We start from the raw sequence: 18,223 nt of genomic DNA on the forward strand, positions 1-18,223 counted from the left end.
TGATGGGGGATGGCATTTTATTAGAAACGAGAATCTCTCCGATTTCTCCCGTGTCTGTGTGTCTGTGGTGTGTGTGTGTGTGTGTGTGTGTGTGTGTGTGTGTGTGTGTGTGTATGTGTGTGTTGGGGGAAGGGAGAACAGGGGTGTCAGAGGCAGCACCGTCAGAAGGTGGCCCGAGAGCCCTTCCCCCTTGGCCCCTGGGCTTTCTAGCCTCCCTGCTGCTGCTGCTGCTTGCAACCCGAGCCCGGGTGGCTGGCCGCTGGGGAGGCTGCGGGATCGGGTGTCGGAGCTGTAGGCAGTGGCCGTGGCCGTGGCCGTGGCCGTGACCGTGGCCGTGGCGGCGGCACCCACTTCCCCTGCCGCGGCCGGCGGGGCTGGGGCGGCTGCGGGGCCGCGCGGGCGGGGCCGCGCTCGGGGGCGGGGAGGGGGAGGAGGCGCGGAGGCAGGGGAGATGTGCGCGGTGGCGCGCCGCACCGAGCCAGGTGGAGTCGCGGTTACCGGGGCGACCGGGGCCCGGGCCGGCTCGGCGGCAGCGGCTCATCTCGCATTGCAGCAAAGGGCAGCGGCGGCTGCGGAGGCGGCTGGGGGCGGGGACAGCCCGGGCGGGTGGGAAACCCGGAGCCAGGGGGGGCCAACCCCCCCCACCTAGCCCCGCTCCATTGCCCCCCTGGGACCAGGCCCGGGCCCGAGCGGACACACCTGTGGCCGCAGGTAAGCGGGAGAGGGAGGTGCGGCACGGGACGCAGGGTAGGGGGCTCCCCGGGAGGAGTGAGGGGGAGCTGGCGCGTCTGCCGCGGGGCCGCATCCCCGCCCCTTCCACCCCCTCCCCCTAGGATGCAGCTCCCGAGGGCGCGGCGGCCCCTCCCCCCACGTCAAGGAGTCATGACCTTCCCCAGGCTGGGTCGAGCACCCCTTCTCTGGCTCGTGTGGGGTACCTAGAGCGGTCTCTTGGGGAGAGAGGCCTTTTACGGAGCCCATGTGGATTTGCACACCTGAGGGTGTGTGTGTGTGTGTGTGGAGATGGAGGCAGTTTGCATGTGCCTTTTTATGTTGTGTATATGTGAATGTATGTTCATCTTGCATGTACTCCTGTTTGTATGCACTTGTCTGTTATAGCTTGCATGTGGCTCCTTTTACTTATCAGTGCTAGAGTTTATATGCAAGTGGTGTGTGCCCTTGTGTTTGTGAAAATGAAAGGGTGAGCCTCCCGCAGGGATTGAAGGTTTAATTTAGAAGGACAGCCAATCCATCGCCCCTCCCCTGAGATTTCCCTATCTATTTGTCATCAGGTGAGGAGGGTGTAATCACCCCCTCTTCCACATGGACCCAAAGTCCCTCTGAGGTTCTAAGCAGGGCTCCCCTCCTGATTACTCTCCAGACTACCAGGCAACCCTTCTCTAGCCCTTTTGACACATTTGATCCATCATTCATCTCTAGGCTTTCCTCTGGAGAAGTCTCTAGGTGAGGGTCTTTCCCTCATGCCTACTAGAAAGGCTGAGAAACAGTGAGGTCCTTAACTGTTGATTGCCACCAGTTCAGGCAGAGATTTGAAGAGGGGTACCCTCAGCTAATAAGGAAAGGAGAGGTTAACTCCTTAGTCCCCAGAGGAAGGGAGGGAGATGTTTTTTGGCATAGCTAGATTGATTGAGGATTGAGGAATGACTCCCTGTCCAAGTTTTGCTCCTGGGAGAAGCTGTCAAACATTGTCTTCATCCCTGACTGGCAATTCTGCCCCTTGTTCTAGCACCCCAGGCACTCCACAAGCAGCTGTCACTGTGGCACGGGTTTGGCATCCATCTTGTCCTTCCAGGGCACACTGCCAGTTTGGTCTCTGTTCTTGTGAGTAGCTTCATTGGACAGGCGAAATCCCCCCCCCCCCCATGTTTACTCTCCCAGCCTTCCCCACTGAAGGGAGGATGGTAGATTCTGACACCTTTTTTGAGTGTAAGAGAGGAAGGCAAGCCCTTTGGTATTGATTATCAATTTGGAATGGAAGTCAAGTCTCTTGGGATGATTTCCCAATGGTCATTCAGTTTCCTGTTGATTTCTTGAATACTTTGAGATTTTTGAGGGAAGAAACCTCAGAATTGAATTTTGCTGAAAGTGTTGGTGAAAGGGACACACAAGATTCCTCAGTCTATGCCTCCTTTGACACCCTGGCTCCTTTTGGTCCATTTAGTATGTAAGTAGGAATAACAGGCTAGAAAATAAGAAGTTTCAGTTGTGTTGAGAGATATTGGATGGTGAGATCAGGGAATCCCCACCCCCACCCCAACAGTCCTTGAAGAATGAATTAAATCTTTCCTCTCTCCAACTCCCCCAATACCTATAATCAGACTGAATCAGATTAAATTACTCAACAATTTATTTCATACTTAATACCTATATGAGGGATGGAGGCCCAGAATGGGAAGAGTGCCATGTCTTATGAAATGAGAGATAGAGATAGAGACAGAGAGAGAGAATCACAGAGACAGAAAGACAGACACACAGAGAGAGAGAGAGAGAGAGAGAGAGAGAGAGAGAGAGAGAGAGAGAGACAGAGAAAAGGGAGGAGACAGAGATGGATGAACATAGATCCATCAGAGTGCTGAGGAAGGAGGAGGAAAAGGACCAAGGAGTTTATGCCCTCAAGCTTCCCACTTAGCTCTTGGTCTTCAAGGTCTAGACACAGCTTTTCTTCCATCCTCAACTAGTGTTCAGTCACTGACAACCTCACCTTTGACACAGATTGCCCTGTTCTAGACAGGAATTCACAAATAATAATGCTAACTCTTTAAGACTTAAATAGTCTTTACATTTATTCTCTCATTTGATCCCCATAGCAACTCTAGGAGGCAGGGACTATTATTATTCCCATTCTACAGATCTGAGGCTAGGACAGGTGACACGATTTGTTCAAGTACACACAACTTCAAAGTGTTAAGATTTGAACTTATGACTTCTTGCCTCCAAGACTGGTAAGCTCTCCACTGTGTCACCTAGCTTCCTATAAAGGGGCCTTTTAGATGTTAACCTTTATTTCTCTGTTATTGATTGGATAGTGAGAGAACTTGGAATTTTGGGGGAAAACCAGATGAATGAACTGAAGATGCTTAGCTTGAAAAGAGGTCTAAAGAGGAAGTGATCATTATCTATGATTTTGAAATGTTATCGTGTGGATTTTGTTGTTTTGTTGTGTCAGTTGTGTCTGACTCTAAACTAAACCATTTGGGATTTTTTGGGTTGAGGGACTGGAGTTGTTTGCCATTTCCTTCTCCACCTTATTGGATAGATGAAAACTGAGGCAAATAGAGTACACAGCTAGAATATGTCTGAGGCCAGATTTGAACTCAGAAAGATAAGTCTTAATATTATCCACTTTGCCACCTAGTTGGCTTTCTTTTGGAGGGGGGGTGTTATTATTCTGAAGAGGAGAACAGTGGGTGGACATTTTAGGGAGACAGATTTTAGGTTGATATGAAGACAAACTTCCCAACAATTAGAATTTTTCAAATGTGGAGTGGGTTGCCTCAGAAGGTAGTGAGTTCCTAGATGGACAAGTCACTTAATCTAAATTATCTCAAAAAACTCCCACAACACACACAACAATAACAACCCATAAAAAATAAGGTGGTGAATTCTCCATTCCTGGAAGTCTTCATCACAGGCTAGCCACATATTGAGGATATCGAAGGGGCGATTCTTGCTCGTTTATGAGTTGGACTAGATCTCAAGCTAAGTCCTGGAGAAATACCAAGGCAGTTGACTATTGGTGGCTTTCCAAATGGGGGTGAGAATTTCTTTAGAGGCTTTTTGGAAAGTTGGCTCAGATTTCTAAAGCTCAGATGCTAGGTTGAGGAGGGGAGGCTGCCAGGGCTTGGGCCATTGGGGAGGGAGCCCTTGAGTGGCCATTTCTACGGTAAAGAGATAAAGTCAGGTGGTGAAGGCTTTCTCAGCTCCCTAAATCCCACCTTCTCTGTAACAGGCTAGATCCCAATCTGACACCCACTGAATGCCAGGCTCTTCCTTGGTCTGGAGAGGCACTGGGTAGGGATGCTAGGATCACATTGTGTAAGATGACAGTGTTTCTACTTGGGGACCACATGGAATAGTTGGGAGGCAAGCACTCAGTTTTGATACAGAGAGTTTCTTTTGTCTTTTAATCTAAACCTTAAATAGGGGAGAAGAGGGAAAATAATCACAGGTAGTCAGAAACTAGTTTAAAAAAGTAAGGAACCACTAATAGCTCAGAAGCAGGGCAGCTTAGTGAAAAGAGTGCTGAACTTTGGGAGTTAGGAAGATCTGGGTTTGAATCTCTGACACCAGATGAGCCTGTTTCCCTGTCTATAAAATGGGTCTAATAATATCATTAAAACCTATTTCCTTGGATTCAAATGAGGTAATAGAAGTGAAACACTTTGCCAATCTATAGAGATGTCTGCTGTTGTTATTATTATGGCAGTAAGGGACAATGGAAAGATCATCAGGAGACTTGAGCTCAAATTTCAGCTTCATTTCTTACTAACTGTGGGACCTTGGCCAAATTATTCAACCCTCATTTATCCAAAGTAGGAACAAGACTGACTGATCCTCCTTGACCCACATGGATTGTTAGGATCAAGTAAGATAATGAACATGAAGGGATTTTCACAGTCAAAGTTTACTTTGCAAAGGTGAGGGAGCATTGGGGCACTCAGTGTTCCCTTTTAGTTGGTGTTCAGCAAATAGTTGCTGAATGAATGTTCCTCTGTCTTTGATATTAAGGAAGACTGGGTTTATCTGGATGGTTGGCAGAAATGGGGAGATGTGAGGGGCCCCTGGTGAGAGGGGAAAGAATAATGACTCCAGGTGGGGAGCCATGGGGTGGCATGCAAGATGGAAGGAAATCCCAAACAAATTTTAGCTCTGCCCCCCATCATAGCTCAAGCCCCCTGCTTCTTGGCATGGGTGGTCAGGGAAAAGGTATATTGGGATACTCTGACTTTAGTGGCTCAACCAATGCCTCACTATCTGATTTTTTACTTGTCCACCTTATTTCTGTTAGATCATAAATATGGGACTGTGGCTGAAATAGTTTAGAGGGATCTTGACTTGAGTGGAATTGATGAAAAAGTCATTTCCCTGTGTGATCATGTATGTCCATGGCTTGTTTGTGTTTCTGGGACAGAATATGGGCATAGATAAGAGCGTCTGTGTGGGAATGATTGTAGGTCTCAGAATGCATCTGTGTGTAATCATTTGAATGTCAGTGCCGCTGTCTGGTGAGAAACAGAGAGGGACAAAGAAAGACAGAAAGAGTGACAGAGACAGAGACAGAGACAGAGACAGAGACATACAGAGAAGAGGAGAGGAGAGGAGGGGAGGGGAGGGAAGGGAAGGGGAAGAGAGCACACAAAAGTGTATTCAAGGGAAGGTGAAGCAAAATCTGTATGTCAGTACAGGTCTGGGGTTAGGGACAGTGTCCAGTCTCTTTGTGTATTCCAGGTTGTGGATGTGCTAGGGTGGGGGCCTGAAGTTGTGACTTCAGTGTTAAGAGAGAGAAGTTCAGCCTTCTATGTAGAGCCTTCCATCATCACTCACTTCATGGACATGGCTCCTATTGCCATCATCCTGGTGCCCTTTGTTGCTCCTCCCCCTTCCTGTGTCACAACAGACCAGAGCTGCATTCACTTGCCTTGTTTCCATTGCTTTCCCTTATGGATTCCCTTGGAATAGTCAACATTCATGGGGACAAGCTTATACCTGCCCAGCTTTGACCAGGTTTCCCAGGAAGAAAAGCAGATGCTATTGTGAGCCCTCCCCATCAACCTCCCCCAAAACATCATAACTCCATTTTTTTTTGCTCCATTCAGTTACTGATTTTTGAGCCATGCAAGAAAAGTGCAAAGAAAAAAAGAGGCTGATAGCTAAAATGGGGGAAGGAGAGCCCTCAAAATAGACTTATGGGATTGTCTAGAGAGCTGCTTACCCCTATAATGCCTATAGGTTATGTGACTACCCCTGTCTGCTTTGCCTCAGGGTTTTGGCTGTGCCTCATGGTGCCTACTAGGCTTTTAAGGAGGTAGCATGTTGTCCTAATCCCTGCTTGGCTCCACTATACTTTTCCCTTTGTTTCCTTTGCAGTGGTCCAGGAAATCTTAGAAATTATGTCATCTCTTGATACTGCCAAGGACCTGGGATCATAGTCTGTCTATGTCCTTCTCCTATTTTTTCTGCCAGCATTACCCCTACACTTTGTGAAAGAATCCCGGTGGGCACTGTCTTCATTCTGGCCATGACAAGTATCCCCTTCCCCAATGCCTCTGCCATCTGTAGTCCTTCCTTCCCCTGCTGAGCAGATTTTGTTGAGGCTGGTGTGGATTGACAGAATGCCCTTTGTCTTGTCAAGAGCCCTTTCCCTTCCTGGGCACCATTCATCTGGAGTAGAGTTCCTAACTCTTGGGTGGGGATTGTTTTCCATAGAGCAGAGGTTCTTAAGGTTTTTTTGATCCTTGAACTCTTTAGATTCTACCATGAATCCCTTCTGAGAATAATGTTTTTAAATGCATAAAATAAAATGCATAGGATTACAAAAGAAACCAATTATGAAATACAGTTGCCAAATCCCCTGTCATAGAGGATTCTGCAAACCTCCAAGAAACTTCTTGCTCTGCTAAGCTCAAGATTTTAAGGGAAACTTACTCTCTAACCATTAGTAAATAACAGTGCCATTCTCATTGAACCAAGCTCAAAGCATCTTTGATGCCCCCTCCTTCACATCTATTTTCTGTTCACTTGTCAAATCCTGTTAGTTCTACTTCTGCCTCATCCCTTTGAGCCAACCCCTCCTCTCCCTCCTTGGTCGATACCCTCATCTCTTTGTGGACTGCTTCCTAATTGTGGACTGCTCTCTGTTTCCAATTTCTCCCTAGGAGGAAAGAGAAGTGCTTTACTCAAGACATAAGACATGCAAGTGTTTGGATAGTTCTATATCCCAAGGTCTGGGTGCATTGATAGTTGAGACTTCAGAAGCCCTGGATTTGAGAACTAGTTCCTTTCCTTATTAGCAATATGAACTTGAGTTAGTCAATTAGTCTCATGTATGAAGTGAGGGTAGAAATACCAACAGAGTGTGCTAGTGTGTGTGTGTGTGTGTGTGTGTGTAGTTTTTTTTTTTAAGTTGGAGTATGCAATGTACAAGCAGAGCAGCTTTAAGAGTCACATGTTGGATTTATTACATACCTTTTTTAAAAAATAAATTTTATGTAATGGAGATTCAGACCCCCATTATCTCAAACACAATCCTCCTTTTATGTTGTTTTTTAATAGGAACTTCTCACTTTTTTGGACCATTTGTTAAGTTCAGTATAAAAAATAAACTTAACAAAAAATTTTAAGATGTTATAGGTTTTAAGGTATCATTGTCAGGAGAAGTAGTGGTATGAGGTAGAGGTCAAACAGGACCCACAATACTCCCTAGTATGATTAGAATGAAATAAAAAGGCAATTGGGAAATATTTAGCAAAATAAATTAAAATAGGTAATAGATAATGTTATTGTGTGGTTTTCAAAGTCATTACAGGACCCAAAAGGATTCTTATGCATGGTTTAGTGACCTCCAGTTCTACTAGAGTTTGATCACCTCTCTGACACATTGTGGTTCATGATAGGTAGAGAGGATTTCCTCATTGAAAGTTCTTTCTTTTTCCCAGTGAAATCACAGATTTAGACTTAAAAAAAAGTTATTTGTAAAATGGAATCCTTACTAGGCCCCTTTGCCAGAAATTGTTCTCCTGAAAGATTTTCTCTGTGTTCCTGTAGTAATCCTAGAGAACTAGAGAAGGAAGGGGTAGAGCCAGGGGACAGGTTAAGTAACCACCTGCTCAGCTCTCTTCACCCACTGGATCCCCAGAAGTTGAGATCTACTTTCACCATTTCTACTCATTAGCTACTCCTGAGTTAGTTCAGGCCCCCATTATCTTTTTACTGGACTTTTATAATCTAGCTAATCTCCCTGTCTCTAGATTCTTCCCCTTCAACCAGCCAGATCAATTTTCCTCATGAGCAGGCCTGTCCATGTCATACTCATTTGCGGATTGTTGTTGTTCATCCTTCATTCTCTCTCCTCTGCTCCATCCAATGAGAGTCTCCGTGTCTTTCAAGATCAAGGGTCTCTTCCATGAAACCTTCCCTGATCATCCCCATGGGTTAGAAGTGCTCTCTCTCTCCATGTTGGTTAATTTATACCACTCACAAAACCTATTAGGCAGCTAGGTGACTGGACCCAGAGTAAGGAAGACCTCAGTTGTTAACTGGGACTCCAATAGGATTGTGCTGGCTATGTGACCCTGGACAAGTCACTTAGCTGACCTCAACTTCCTTATCTGCAAAATAGGAGTATTGATAACATCTACCTCACCAAGTTGTGTATTTATTAAGTCAGATAATGCATAAATGTAAAGGGCTTTGTAAATATTGAAGTGCTATATAAATATTGTTAACTTATTTCTGCACATTCTGCTTTGTACTATAGTTAATAGGTGAAGTAGATAGAATCCTGGGCCTAGAGTAAGGAAGATCTGAGTTCAAATCCAATCTGAGACATTTACTAGCTGTGTGACCTTGGGCAAGTCACTTAATCTCTGTCTCAGTTTCCTCATCTGTAAAATGCAAATAATGATAACACCGATATCCCAGGGTTCTTGTGAGGCTCCAATGATATAATAATTGTAAAGTGCTTAGTTTTAAAACTGGCACCTAGTAAGCTCTATAAACATGAAATATTAGTTGTTATTTTATTGTAAGTGCCTGTTGTTCAGGGACTGGCCCCTATATCTCTGCTTTCCATTGAGGGCCTAGCATATGGCCTTGTATTGAGTGAGTACCCAGCAGATTTTGCAGCTGAGTAAATGAATGAATCTTGGGGGCTTGGAGCATCACAGTACTGGCAGCCCTGGGCTGCTAGGTCCTTGGAGCATCACTGGCTTCCCTTCCTCTCTGCCCGGGGGGGTCAACTTTCCAGGTCTCATGGCAAAATAGCAAACACCCAACTCAAGGTACAAAGATCCATGAGCAGTGTGCTTGCCTCTCCCCCTCTCCCCCAGGGGTCCCCAGGGCTTCTCATCCTCCATCATAGCTCCCACATAACCATCTTTTCTCTTATTTCTGTCAGCAGCCCAACTACTGGAGTTTTAAGGTCAGTGTGTCTGATATTTCCCACTTCTGTGATAATTGCATGTGCTTAGCTCTCACCTCTCTCCCATTACACACATGTTCTGGGTGTGTCTGTGTGTCTGCACGGGCATCCTACAAGGGCAGGGGGTGGTGGGCCATGGGGAGGCTGCTGCTTCTGCTGGTGCTTTTGCTGCTGGGAAGAATGGGGGTACCCGGTTAGACTTGTGGGAGATGGGGCAAAGGAGTATATGGCACAGGGAGTATTCAGAACCCATACCTCCTCACTTTCCAGTGGGTATTTTAGAATACAGTCCTACTTTTTGAAAAAACTCCTCCTGGTTTGTCTAAAGAAATATCCATCTGGGGGGACAGATAGCACTCACCTTGGACTTCTCTTCCTTATCTTTCAGAAGAGCCCAGATTTGCTGAAGATGAGAGAGAGAGTCTCATCTTTGCAGTCACCAGTCCCTGCCCAGCCTCTGGGGTATCTAGATTTCCCTAGTCTCCAGGACTAACTAGGCTAGCATAAGTACTCTTCTTTCTATAATCCCACTGAGATGCTATTGGGTTAAAAATAAAAACTATACTAGGTAATTTGTTAGGGGTAGGGAGTGGAAGGGAGGGAAGGAGGAATTGAATCTGTGATTTCATTGGTGTAGCCAGCTTCCAGTGAGAAATTTCTTCTACCCATGCCAATTAGCCCCTTGCCTGAAGCTTATAGAGAATTGCCTTAGTTGAATATTCAGAAGAGAAAGTAACACCTGGTAAAATTAGATGCAAAGATAAGATGATCACATCAGCAAAAATAGAGAATTTTTCATTCATAAACTAAGAGAAAGCAAGGTTGGAATGGGTCACTTCTGTTCATACCTGTTGGACAAACTGCACTTAAATTGTTGAGGCCAGAAAGGCTCCCCTTCACCTCTTTTATTTCTTTAAAAAATTGTGTACTGCTAGTTTTTATTTTAACATATCACTTTCATTCTGAATTATTTCCCTGCCTCCTTCCCTACTTGGCAAGCCATCCCTTGTAACAGAAATAAAGCTGAAAGAGGAGAGGGAAATGCAGTTCAGGAAAACCAACCAGCAACCTCAACCACATAACAGCTCTTTCTAAGGCTGCATCATTCATGCATCCGGGTGTTCTGCACACACATTTGAGGCAAGGGGCGAGAGGTCTGTCTGGTGGAGGAAGGCAAAAGCAGTCATAAGGAGAAAAGCTGCTTCTTGACCACTTGGAGGCAGAGGTCTGGGCCCTATTAATTATGATGAGGTTCCCTATCTCTTCCTAGTTTGGCAAGAGATCTTTACCCCTCTTCTATTCTCATCCTGGTTGGCATTGTTATCTATCACAAGACTCTAGACTTCAGGATCATCTTGCCTGATCTGAGGTGTTTGGCAAGGATTAGGATGCCATGGTTGGAGTTCTTTCCAGCTTTAGAGTGGGTGGCAGGAGCTTAGGTATTTGCTTTATGGGCAACTAGGTGGGAGCAGTGAATAGAGTATGGAAATTGGAGTCAGGAAGACTTCTTGAGTTCAAATGCAGCCTCAGATACTTACTAACTGTGGGGCCCTGGACAAGTCACTTCACCATGTTTGCCTCAGTTTCCTCATCTGTAAATATGAACTAGAAAAGGAAATGGTAAACCACTCCAGTATGTTTGCCAAAAAAAAAAACAACCCCAAAACCTCAAACGTGGTCATGAAGAGCCAAATGTGACTGAAATGATCGAATGACAGCAAAATCCTCTGTTATAGATCACTTGCTTTGATGGGGTTCATGTCTACTTTTCTTCTCTATCTCTCCTAGTATTTAGAAGTTGAGAACATCATAAAACTTAGAGGCATTGCTGTCCAGTGTCCCCTTAACTCTAACCCCAGGCCTCTGAGTTTTAGGTTTTATCCTCAAAACCAGGATTTCCCTTTTCCCTCTCACTCCAGCTGGGAAGTCCCTTCTGACAGCCCACTTCCTTCTCACCCAAGAAATGGCAAGAGGGTGAAAAGAAGTGCCCTTGGGGTACCTACCAGTTCAGAGGAGGCAATGAGATAAGGAAGAGATTAAAGAGGACATTTCTTCCCGTATGATCATAAACCTGCCAAAGATGCTTAGCAGGGCCATCCCTGCTCAGCTGGCTCCTTACTCTGCTCTGTGCCCCTCTCTATGTTCCCTTGCTTGTCTCCAGATGCCTCCAGCTGACCAAAATGCTTGCCTGCAAGGTATGGGAGACTGCTGCAGCTGGAAGCTATGCCAGACTTTTCATGTTTGCAAGCTTTCTCCATCTGCCTTGAATTCCACAGCCTTTGTCCTCTCTTGCCCAGCAACTACTGACCTTTTCAGTTGCCTGGCAACCCAAGCACAGGCACCATGCTGGCTAGGTCAGGTCTAGCTCTCTTGCTGCCTTTGGGGATTCCCAACCCTATTGGCCCTGGAGACTGGGTCTAAAGAGATGAGGAACACTGGGCAAAGACTAGAACTGGGGCTCCCTACCTGTCATACTGGCACTCAGCTTCAGGATTGCCAAAGTCTGATCTCAGCATGGTACCTGTGTCTCATGGGGGTATAGACTTCCAGATTCATCCTTTCTTGGGAGTGGGAGTTGATACTCTTGGGTTCCTTCCTATGCTGACTCTAATAGGTCTGGCTTTGCTGCTCAGTGCCACCTTCCCCCCAGCTTCTCAATTTATGCCCACCTACCAGGAGTCTTAAACTAAGATCTGGTTGACTCCTAGATGGAAACATTTTAAGATACTAGAATTGACTTGCCTTTCCCTCATCCCCCCCCTAGGGTATTCTAGAGCTATGCACATCTGAGAAGGCAGCCCATCTGGTAGAGAACCACCCCCCCAACACACACACACACACACACACACACACACACACACACACACACACACACACAGACACACACACAATCAGTGCTAAAAGGATTGGACATTAATCTCATTAATGTGAAGAGGGAAATTAATTTGGGGTTAATCAAGAGTGGGTGGTAGGGGAGGAGTCCTAGGAAGAAAAGACCCAGCTAAATACTGTCATTGCTATTGTTTTTTAATTCAACATTTGGGAATCGAGTGAGGTGGCACAAAGATGAAACCTTGACCTTGGGTGTCAGAATGCCCCACCCTTATCACTACTCAGTAGGAAGATCTCTATGTGTTTAACCTTAGATCCCTGCCCTCACTCAGATCTATTGACTTTGGGAGACCAAATCATTATCTAGCTCAAAACAACTAGAGCTGGAAGGATTTAGAGATGATGTAGTTCAATCCCAGATTGCACAGTGGTTAGAGCACTGGGTCTGGAATCGGGAAGACCTAAATTCAAATCCAGCCTCATACACTTACTGGCTATATCAATTTTGGCAAGTCATTTAACCTGTTTGCCTTAATCCACTGGAGAAGGAAATGGCAAACCATTCCAGTATCTTTGTCAAGAAAACAAAGTCAGACATGACTGAATGTCTGTACAACAATAACAGTCCAATCCCCACATTTTATGAAGAGACTAAGGCTCAAAGAAAAGAGAGTTACTTGCCCAAGGTTTTAAGAGAAGTAGTAAAGGATCTGAGCAAGGTTTCCAAGCCAGTTTTTTTTTTAATATAAGACTCAGTCCTCATTGTAACCCAGCTGGTTCTAAGCCATGGAGGGAGAGAAAGGGAGGTGGTTCTACTGGCAGCCAGAGGACTCCCCTCCCAACATTCACCAGGCATGTATTTGGCATATGGTGGCAAGTAGGAGGTGGGTAGAGGGCCAACTTATGCAGCACAAGGACATGAGTATGCATGGGGTAGGAAGATTCCTTCCATGGACTCCTCTTTAAATGAGTTCTTAAATTGGGGATTGACTGGCTCTTATTCTGGTGGATGGAAAGTAGGGGAGAAGGAAGAAAAGAGGAAGAAGAGGGAGTAGGGTATGGATGGAAGTTTGAGACAGTAGCTAACCTGCTTCCCCTTCATTTTAGTTCAGTAACATCATAAATGCAAAATGCACCCCAAACCCAAATCTTCTCCCAGTTATAACTAGGAGAAATGATCTTATGGTGGCTTAATTAATGTCTGGAGCTAATGCTCCAATTTATAGGATGGTTCATTTCCCCTCCTAATAGATCCATTGTCAGTGTTTGTTTTCAGTTTAAAAATAGCAGGGTGGGCACTTGTTCAGGTTTCAGTGATTTCTCTCCTGTCTCAAAGGGTCTCCAAGGTTATTTCCCTCATCCCAAGGTCCATGCTTTCCACCCTCAAATCAAATATGACTCAGAGAGCTTAAGTCATTTTCTCAAGATCATAGAGCATATCAGGGATAGAGCTGGTTTAGGGGTTTTGAGTTCTGATTCAAGAGGCCATCTTTTATATATTTCAGGCAGGTGGATAGCAAACTGAGTATAAATGGAATGGGGCATTTTTGAGAGGTAGAAATGAAAAACTGCAGTAGAAAGAAAGCTAGACCTAGAGTCAGAAGACCTGGGTTCAAGTTCCACCTTTGATACTTGCTGGTCATTTTGAGCAAATTGCTTAACTTCTCTGGGCCTTAATTACCTCATCTGCAAAATCAAGGGTTTGGATCAGATGACCTCTGAGGTCACTTCTGGTTCTAGATCTGTGAGCCTTCTGCATTTGAAATCTGGGAGGAAGAACAGAATGAGTTGGAGTGGGGGGATGACCAAGATGATTATTTTGTGCTCCATTCTCTCCTTTCCATGCCCTAGACTCGAAGCTCCCGACACTCACAGGGTGCCCAGCCAGGGCTGGCAGACCAGGCAGCTAAGTTGTCTTTTGCCTCTGCTGAGTCACTGGAGACCATGTCGGAGGCTGAGCTCCCCCTCGGCTTCAGCAGGATGAATCGATTCCGCCAGAGCCTGCCCCTCTCTCGATCTACTAGCCAGACAAAACTCCGTTCCCCAGGTACTTTTCTCAGTTCTTTCCTCTCCTGGCCTCTCTTCCATAATGTCTTTGCTCATCCCTACCCCAACCTTTATCCAGACAGTGTGAGAGGAGAAATGACTTGTCCAAAGTCACATAGCAAGTTATTTTCAAAATTCAGTATTTTTTTAACACTCATTATTTTCTCTGAAAATAGCTCCTCTGTCCTTGCCCTCAGCCCTTCTTTCTCCCTCCCTCCTTTATTTTCTTCTCCCTATCCAAGTTCCTTCTTTCTCTAATTCCTCAAGCTTTTTTCTTTCCATCCCTTTTCTCTCTGCTGTAGTCTTCCCCTAGCCTCTTGGTACCCAGTCAGAAAGATGTATAGAGTGAGAGCACAAGGTCACCAGTTGTATTAGAGCAGTGGTTATATATGAAATCCACATTGCCCATTCAGGTTTCAGATGTCTCAGGATTCTCTCACAACTACACCCCAGAAGGTAGTGTTGAAATGCCTTCAAAGAGCACACCACTCCATACAGTGTATACACCCTTCCCCTTTGCTTCTTAGAAATGTTTTCATTTAACGAGTCCCCCAGCTCTTTTCACAATAGACTGGACTGGGAGGGGGTCAGGGCCAGGGACCCAGTAACTGACTCCCACTCTCCTGCCCTTCCAAGGGGTGCTATTCCTGCAGTTCGGGGAGGAGACTCGTCGGGTGCACATCACCCATGAGGTCAGCAGCCTGGACACACTTCATGCACTCATTGCTCACATGTTCCCACAGAAGCTCACCATGGGCATGCTCAAGTCACCCAATACAGCCATCCTCATCAAGGATGAGGCTCGAAACATCTTCTATGAGCTTGAGGATGTCCGGTAAGGAGGCAGGGTTTGGGGGCAACATTCAAGCTCTGGGGACTGATTTTCTTCCCTCTTTTACTTGAAGGCAGAAGGTGCAAAGAATCTCTCCACCCTCTGAAGGAAAGGGAAATAATGTAAAAGCAAGTTTCCCTCTAGGATGTAAGGGTTTTGTTGGTGGGGATTATTTCACTTGTATTTTTAGTGTCTGACACATCAACCTGTAGATTCATTGATATTTAGATATCTTCCTAACACAGATCCTCTTCTGACTTTTGGGTCAGGGTGTCCAAACTCCTGAGTCCTTGTCCAGCCCCCCCCAATCCCATACACTACCAATCCCTGGAATCAGATGGTAATGATGGTAACAATTCACATTTTATATAATGCTTTCATATATTATATAATTTGATACTCACAAATTCTGTGTTATTAAAATTTTTTGACAGATGAGTTTCTGGGTAAATTATAATCAATGTTATCAGCCATAACTAGCAATTGGATTAACAAAAAGGGCTCATTTGTTTTCTTAACACCAAAAAGGTCTAACCTGTGTAACCTTCAGTATTTATAAAGCCTGTGGAAAAGAGATGTACCTGAAGGTGGAAATCAACTTTGATTGGTTAATAAGTGATGAGAGAATGTACATTATAATGCAAGGAAGACTTATTCTAATGAGGTACTAAGGGATGTGACTCTGATCACTCAGTTTTGGTCAAAAGCATACTACCAGTCTAGGAAAAATCTAGACAAAAGGGAGAATCCATATTTCCCCAGACCTGTCTGAGTAAAATATAATGGGCTGGAATTCATCAATTTACCTAAACTAAAATTTCATTACCTTTTAAACAGATCTGAGTTTTCCCTTTCATCATCAACCCTTCACTTTTAGGCTCCCTGAATAACCTACAGGGAATAATTTCTGAATGATTAAGTAGAAAAGAGGGAAAACTTTAGTCCTAATTAAATAACTGGTTATTAATATAAGAGAGAAACAATCATTTCTCTCAAGATTCAGCGAGGGGCTTTTAGTCTATGTCTATGTTTGGATATGGGGGTGAGTGATGCCTCCATCTCTCCCCAGGGACATCCAAGACCGAAGTATTATCAAGATTTACAGAAAGGAACCACTCTATTCTGCCTTTCCTGGCTCCCACCTCACTAATGGGGATCTTCGGGTAAGGATCTAGGGCCCTGAACCTGGAGGGAGGATAATGAAGAGACATTTAGAGTAGCTCACAGAGCACTTGGGTGGCAGGCCATTGGAAGAAAACATGCTTTTATGAAAGGCCTGTTTTGAGCCAGACTCTGGGCTAAGCACTTTTACAAATATTATCTTCATGGTAACCCTGAGATGTGTCCCCCTTTTGCAGTTGAGGAAGCTTTAGTCAAAAGTTAAGAGACTTTCCTAGGATTACACAGCTAGTAGGTTTCTGATGCAGGATTTGATCTTGGATCTTCCTGACACCAGGCCCAATCCATTGCATCACTTAATTGCTTCTGAGATCTAGTTTAGGAAAAATTATATGGCAGAAACCTGGGGGAGGGGTGAGGGCAGCAATAAGTCTTAGAGGCTGGAAAAGAGAGCTGTTTTTCATGGAGCTATGGGAGAAAGGGTACTCAACATCTGTTACTATCATACTGACTCTCAGCCCTGTGCATCTACCCTTCCTGAACCTTCTGAGTTCTTTTCTGAGGATACCCCATTATCTCTTTGTTTTTCCATCTTCCTTTCTACCAGTACTGAGCAGAAGAATCCCTTATGAGAATGGGTCCGAGGAAATAAGCCAGAATTGCAGTAGGAGAGATTGAGGGCAGAGAGCAGGAAGGATCTCTCCAAAGACAGAGAAAATCATTCTAAATCTGATGGTATTTTCTCAGGCTTCCTCTTTGAAATAGCAGTAAGCTTTCAACACTATTGACTGCTTTCTCCTGAGTATCCTCTCTCTAGTTTCTTTGACTTTGTTCTCTCCAAGTTGTCTCCAACTGCTGTTTCTTAGTTCTCTTTGCTATATCTTAATCCATCCTTCTGCCCACAAACTGGGTATATCTCAAGGCTCCATTTGAATCCTTCTCTCTTTTTTCTCTAAACCCTCTCTTGGGTCCCATGGGTCTAATTATTATCTCTACAAAGATGAATCCCCAAATCTATTTATCTAGACCCAGTATCTCTGCTAACCTCCAGTCCCAGATGTCTGTTGGACAGCTCCACCTGGACGTCCTGTTGGCATCTCACACTCAGGATGTCTGACCTTGGAACTAAACTCATTTTTCTCCCCTCCTGTCCAGCTTCCCACTGCCACCTGCCACTCGAGAATTCTCAATTTCTACCACAATTCTTTTAGTCATTCAGTATTGCAACCTCAGAGCTATCCTCAACTCTTTCTTCTTCTTTTACCTCCGGCAATCAGTTGCCTTGATTATATCTCTCACATTTATTCCCATATCTTCACTCACATGACTGTCACCCTCCTTCAGGTCCTTATCACCTCTTACCTAAACTACTGCAATGTTCTCCTGATTGGTGTTGCTGCTTCTAACCTTCCCCTCCCTTCCTTCCCTCTCCCCATCTTCCACATAACCATCAAAATAATATTCCTAAAGAAAGATACCTAAAGAATATGTTACTTCCCTGCTCAAAAAGTTTCAGGGGCTCCCTAGTGCTGCTGGGATGACATGCAAATTCCTCAGCCTGCCATTATCTGACTCCCTGTCCTGCCTTGCTTTCTATTCTACATTCTAGTCCTAGTGCCTGCTTACTCTCCCCGAAACGAAATTCTATTTTCCACCTCTTTGCCTTATGTCCCCCTGTTTATGCACTCCTATCTCTAAGAATCTGTAGATAGTTTTCTTTAAGACTTAGTTCAACTATCACCTTCTTTCCTGATGCTCCTGGGTACCCTCTCTCTCCATAGACTGCTTTGTATTTCTTTTTTTTTGTCCATGCTAGTCCTTCCATTAGAATGTAAGCTTCTTGAGGCTGTTTCAGTTCTAATTTCCTATTCCCAGAGTTTGACTCAATGCTTTGCTAATAATAATAATAATAATAATAATAATAATAATAATGACAATTAGCATTTATATAGGTGTCTACTATGTGCTTAACACTTTACAAATAATATCTCATTGAATCCTCACAATATCCCTGGGAGAGGTAGGTGCTATTAATAGTTTCCATTTTATAGATGAAGAAACCAAGGCAAACAGAAGTTAAATGACTTCTCCAAAGTCACACAGTTAATGTCTAAGGTCATATTTGAATTCAGGTTTTCTTGATCAGTGCTTTAGCCATTTCACCATTGGACTTCATAGAACAGACAAATGAGAGATGTTGAATTTAAAATTGTATTTTAAGGAATGGGCTCAGTAAT

General features: G+C 44.7%; 1 protein-coding gene across 16 annotated transcripts in view; it reads left to right on the plus strand.

Moving 5' to 3' along the window:
* The window catches only part of SRCIN1 (SRC kinase signaling inhibitor 1), a 126,347-nt gene that overhangs the window by 68,836 nt on the left and 39,288 nt on the right, over window positions 1-18,223 (plus strand). For 9 of the 16 annotated variants that reach the window (XR_012475898.1, XM_074224103.1, XM_074224100.1 and 6 more), the window contains 4 exons: window positions 9,134-9,157; window positions 13,841-14,036; window positions 14,672-14,870; window positions 15,937-16,030. Coding sequence is in view for 15 of the 16 variants with exons in the window: in XM_074224103.1 (XP_074080204.1) it covers window positions 9,134-9,157; window positions 13,841-14,036; window positions 14,672-14,870; window positions 15,937-16,030 (513 nt within the window). In the remaining variant the exon portion in view is untranslated. Of the gene's footprint in view, window positions 1-590; window positions 712-9,133; window positions 9,158-9,513; window positions 9,620-13,840; window positions 14,037-14,671; window positions 14,871-15,936; window positions 16,031-18,223 lie in introns of those variants that run through there. The other 7 variants (XM_074224101.1, XM_074224107.1, XM_074224102.1 and 4 more) reach the window with 5 other exon arrangements.

The sequence above is a fragment of the Macrotis lagotis genome, chromosome 2 (assembly GCF_037893015.1).
Source record: "Macrotis lagotis isolate mMagLag1 chromosome 2, bilby.v1.9.chrom.fasta, whole genome shotgun sequence".
Lineage (NCBI taxonomy): Eukaryota > Metazoa > Chordata > Mammalia > Peramelemorphia > Peramelidae > Macrotis > Macrotis lagotis.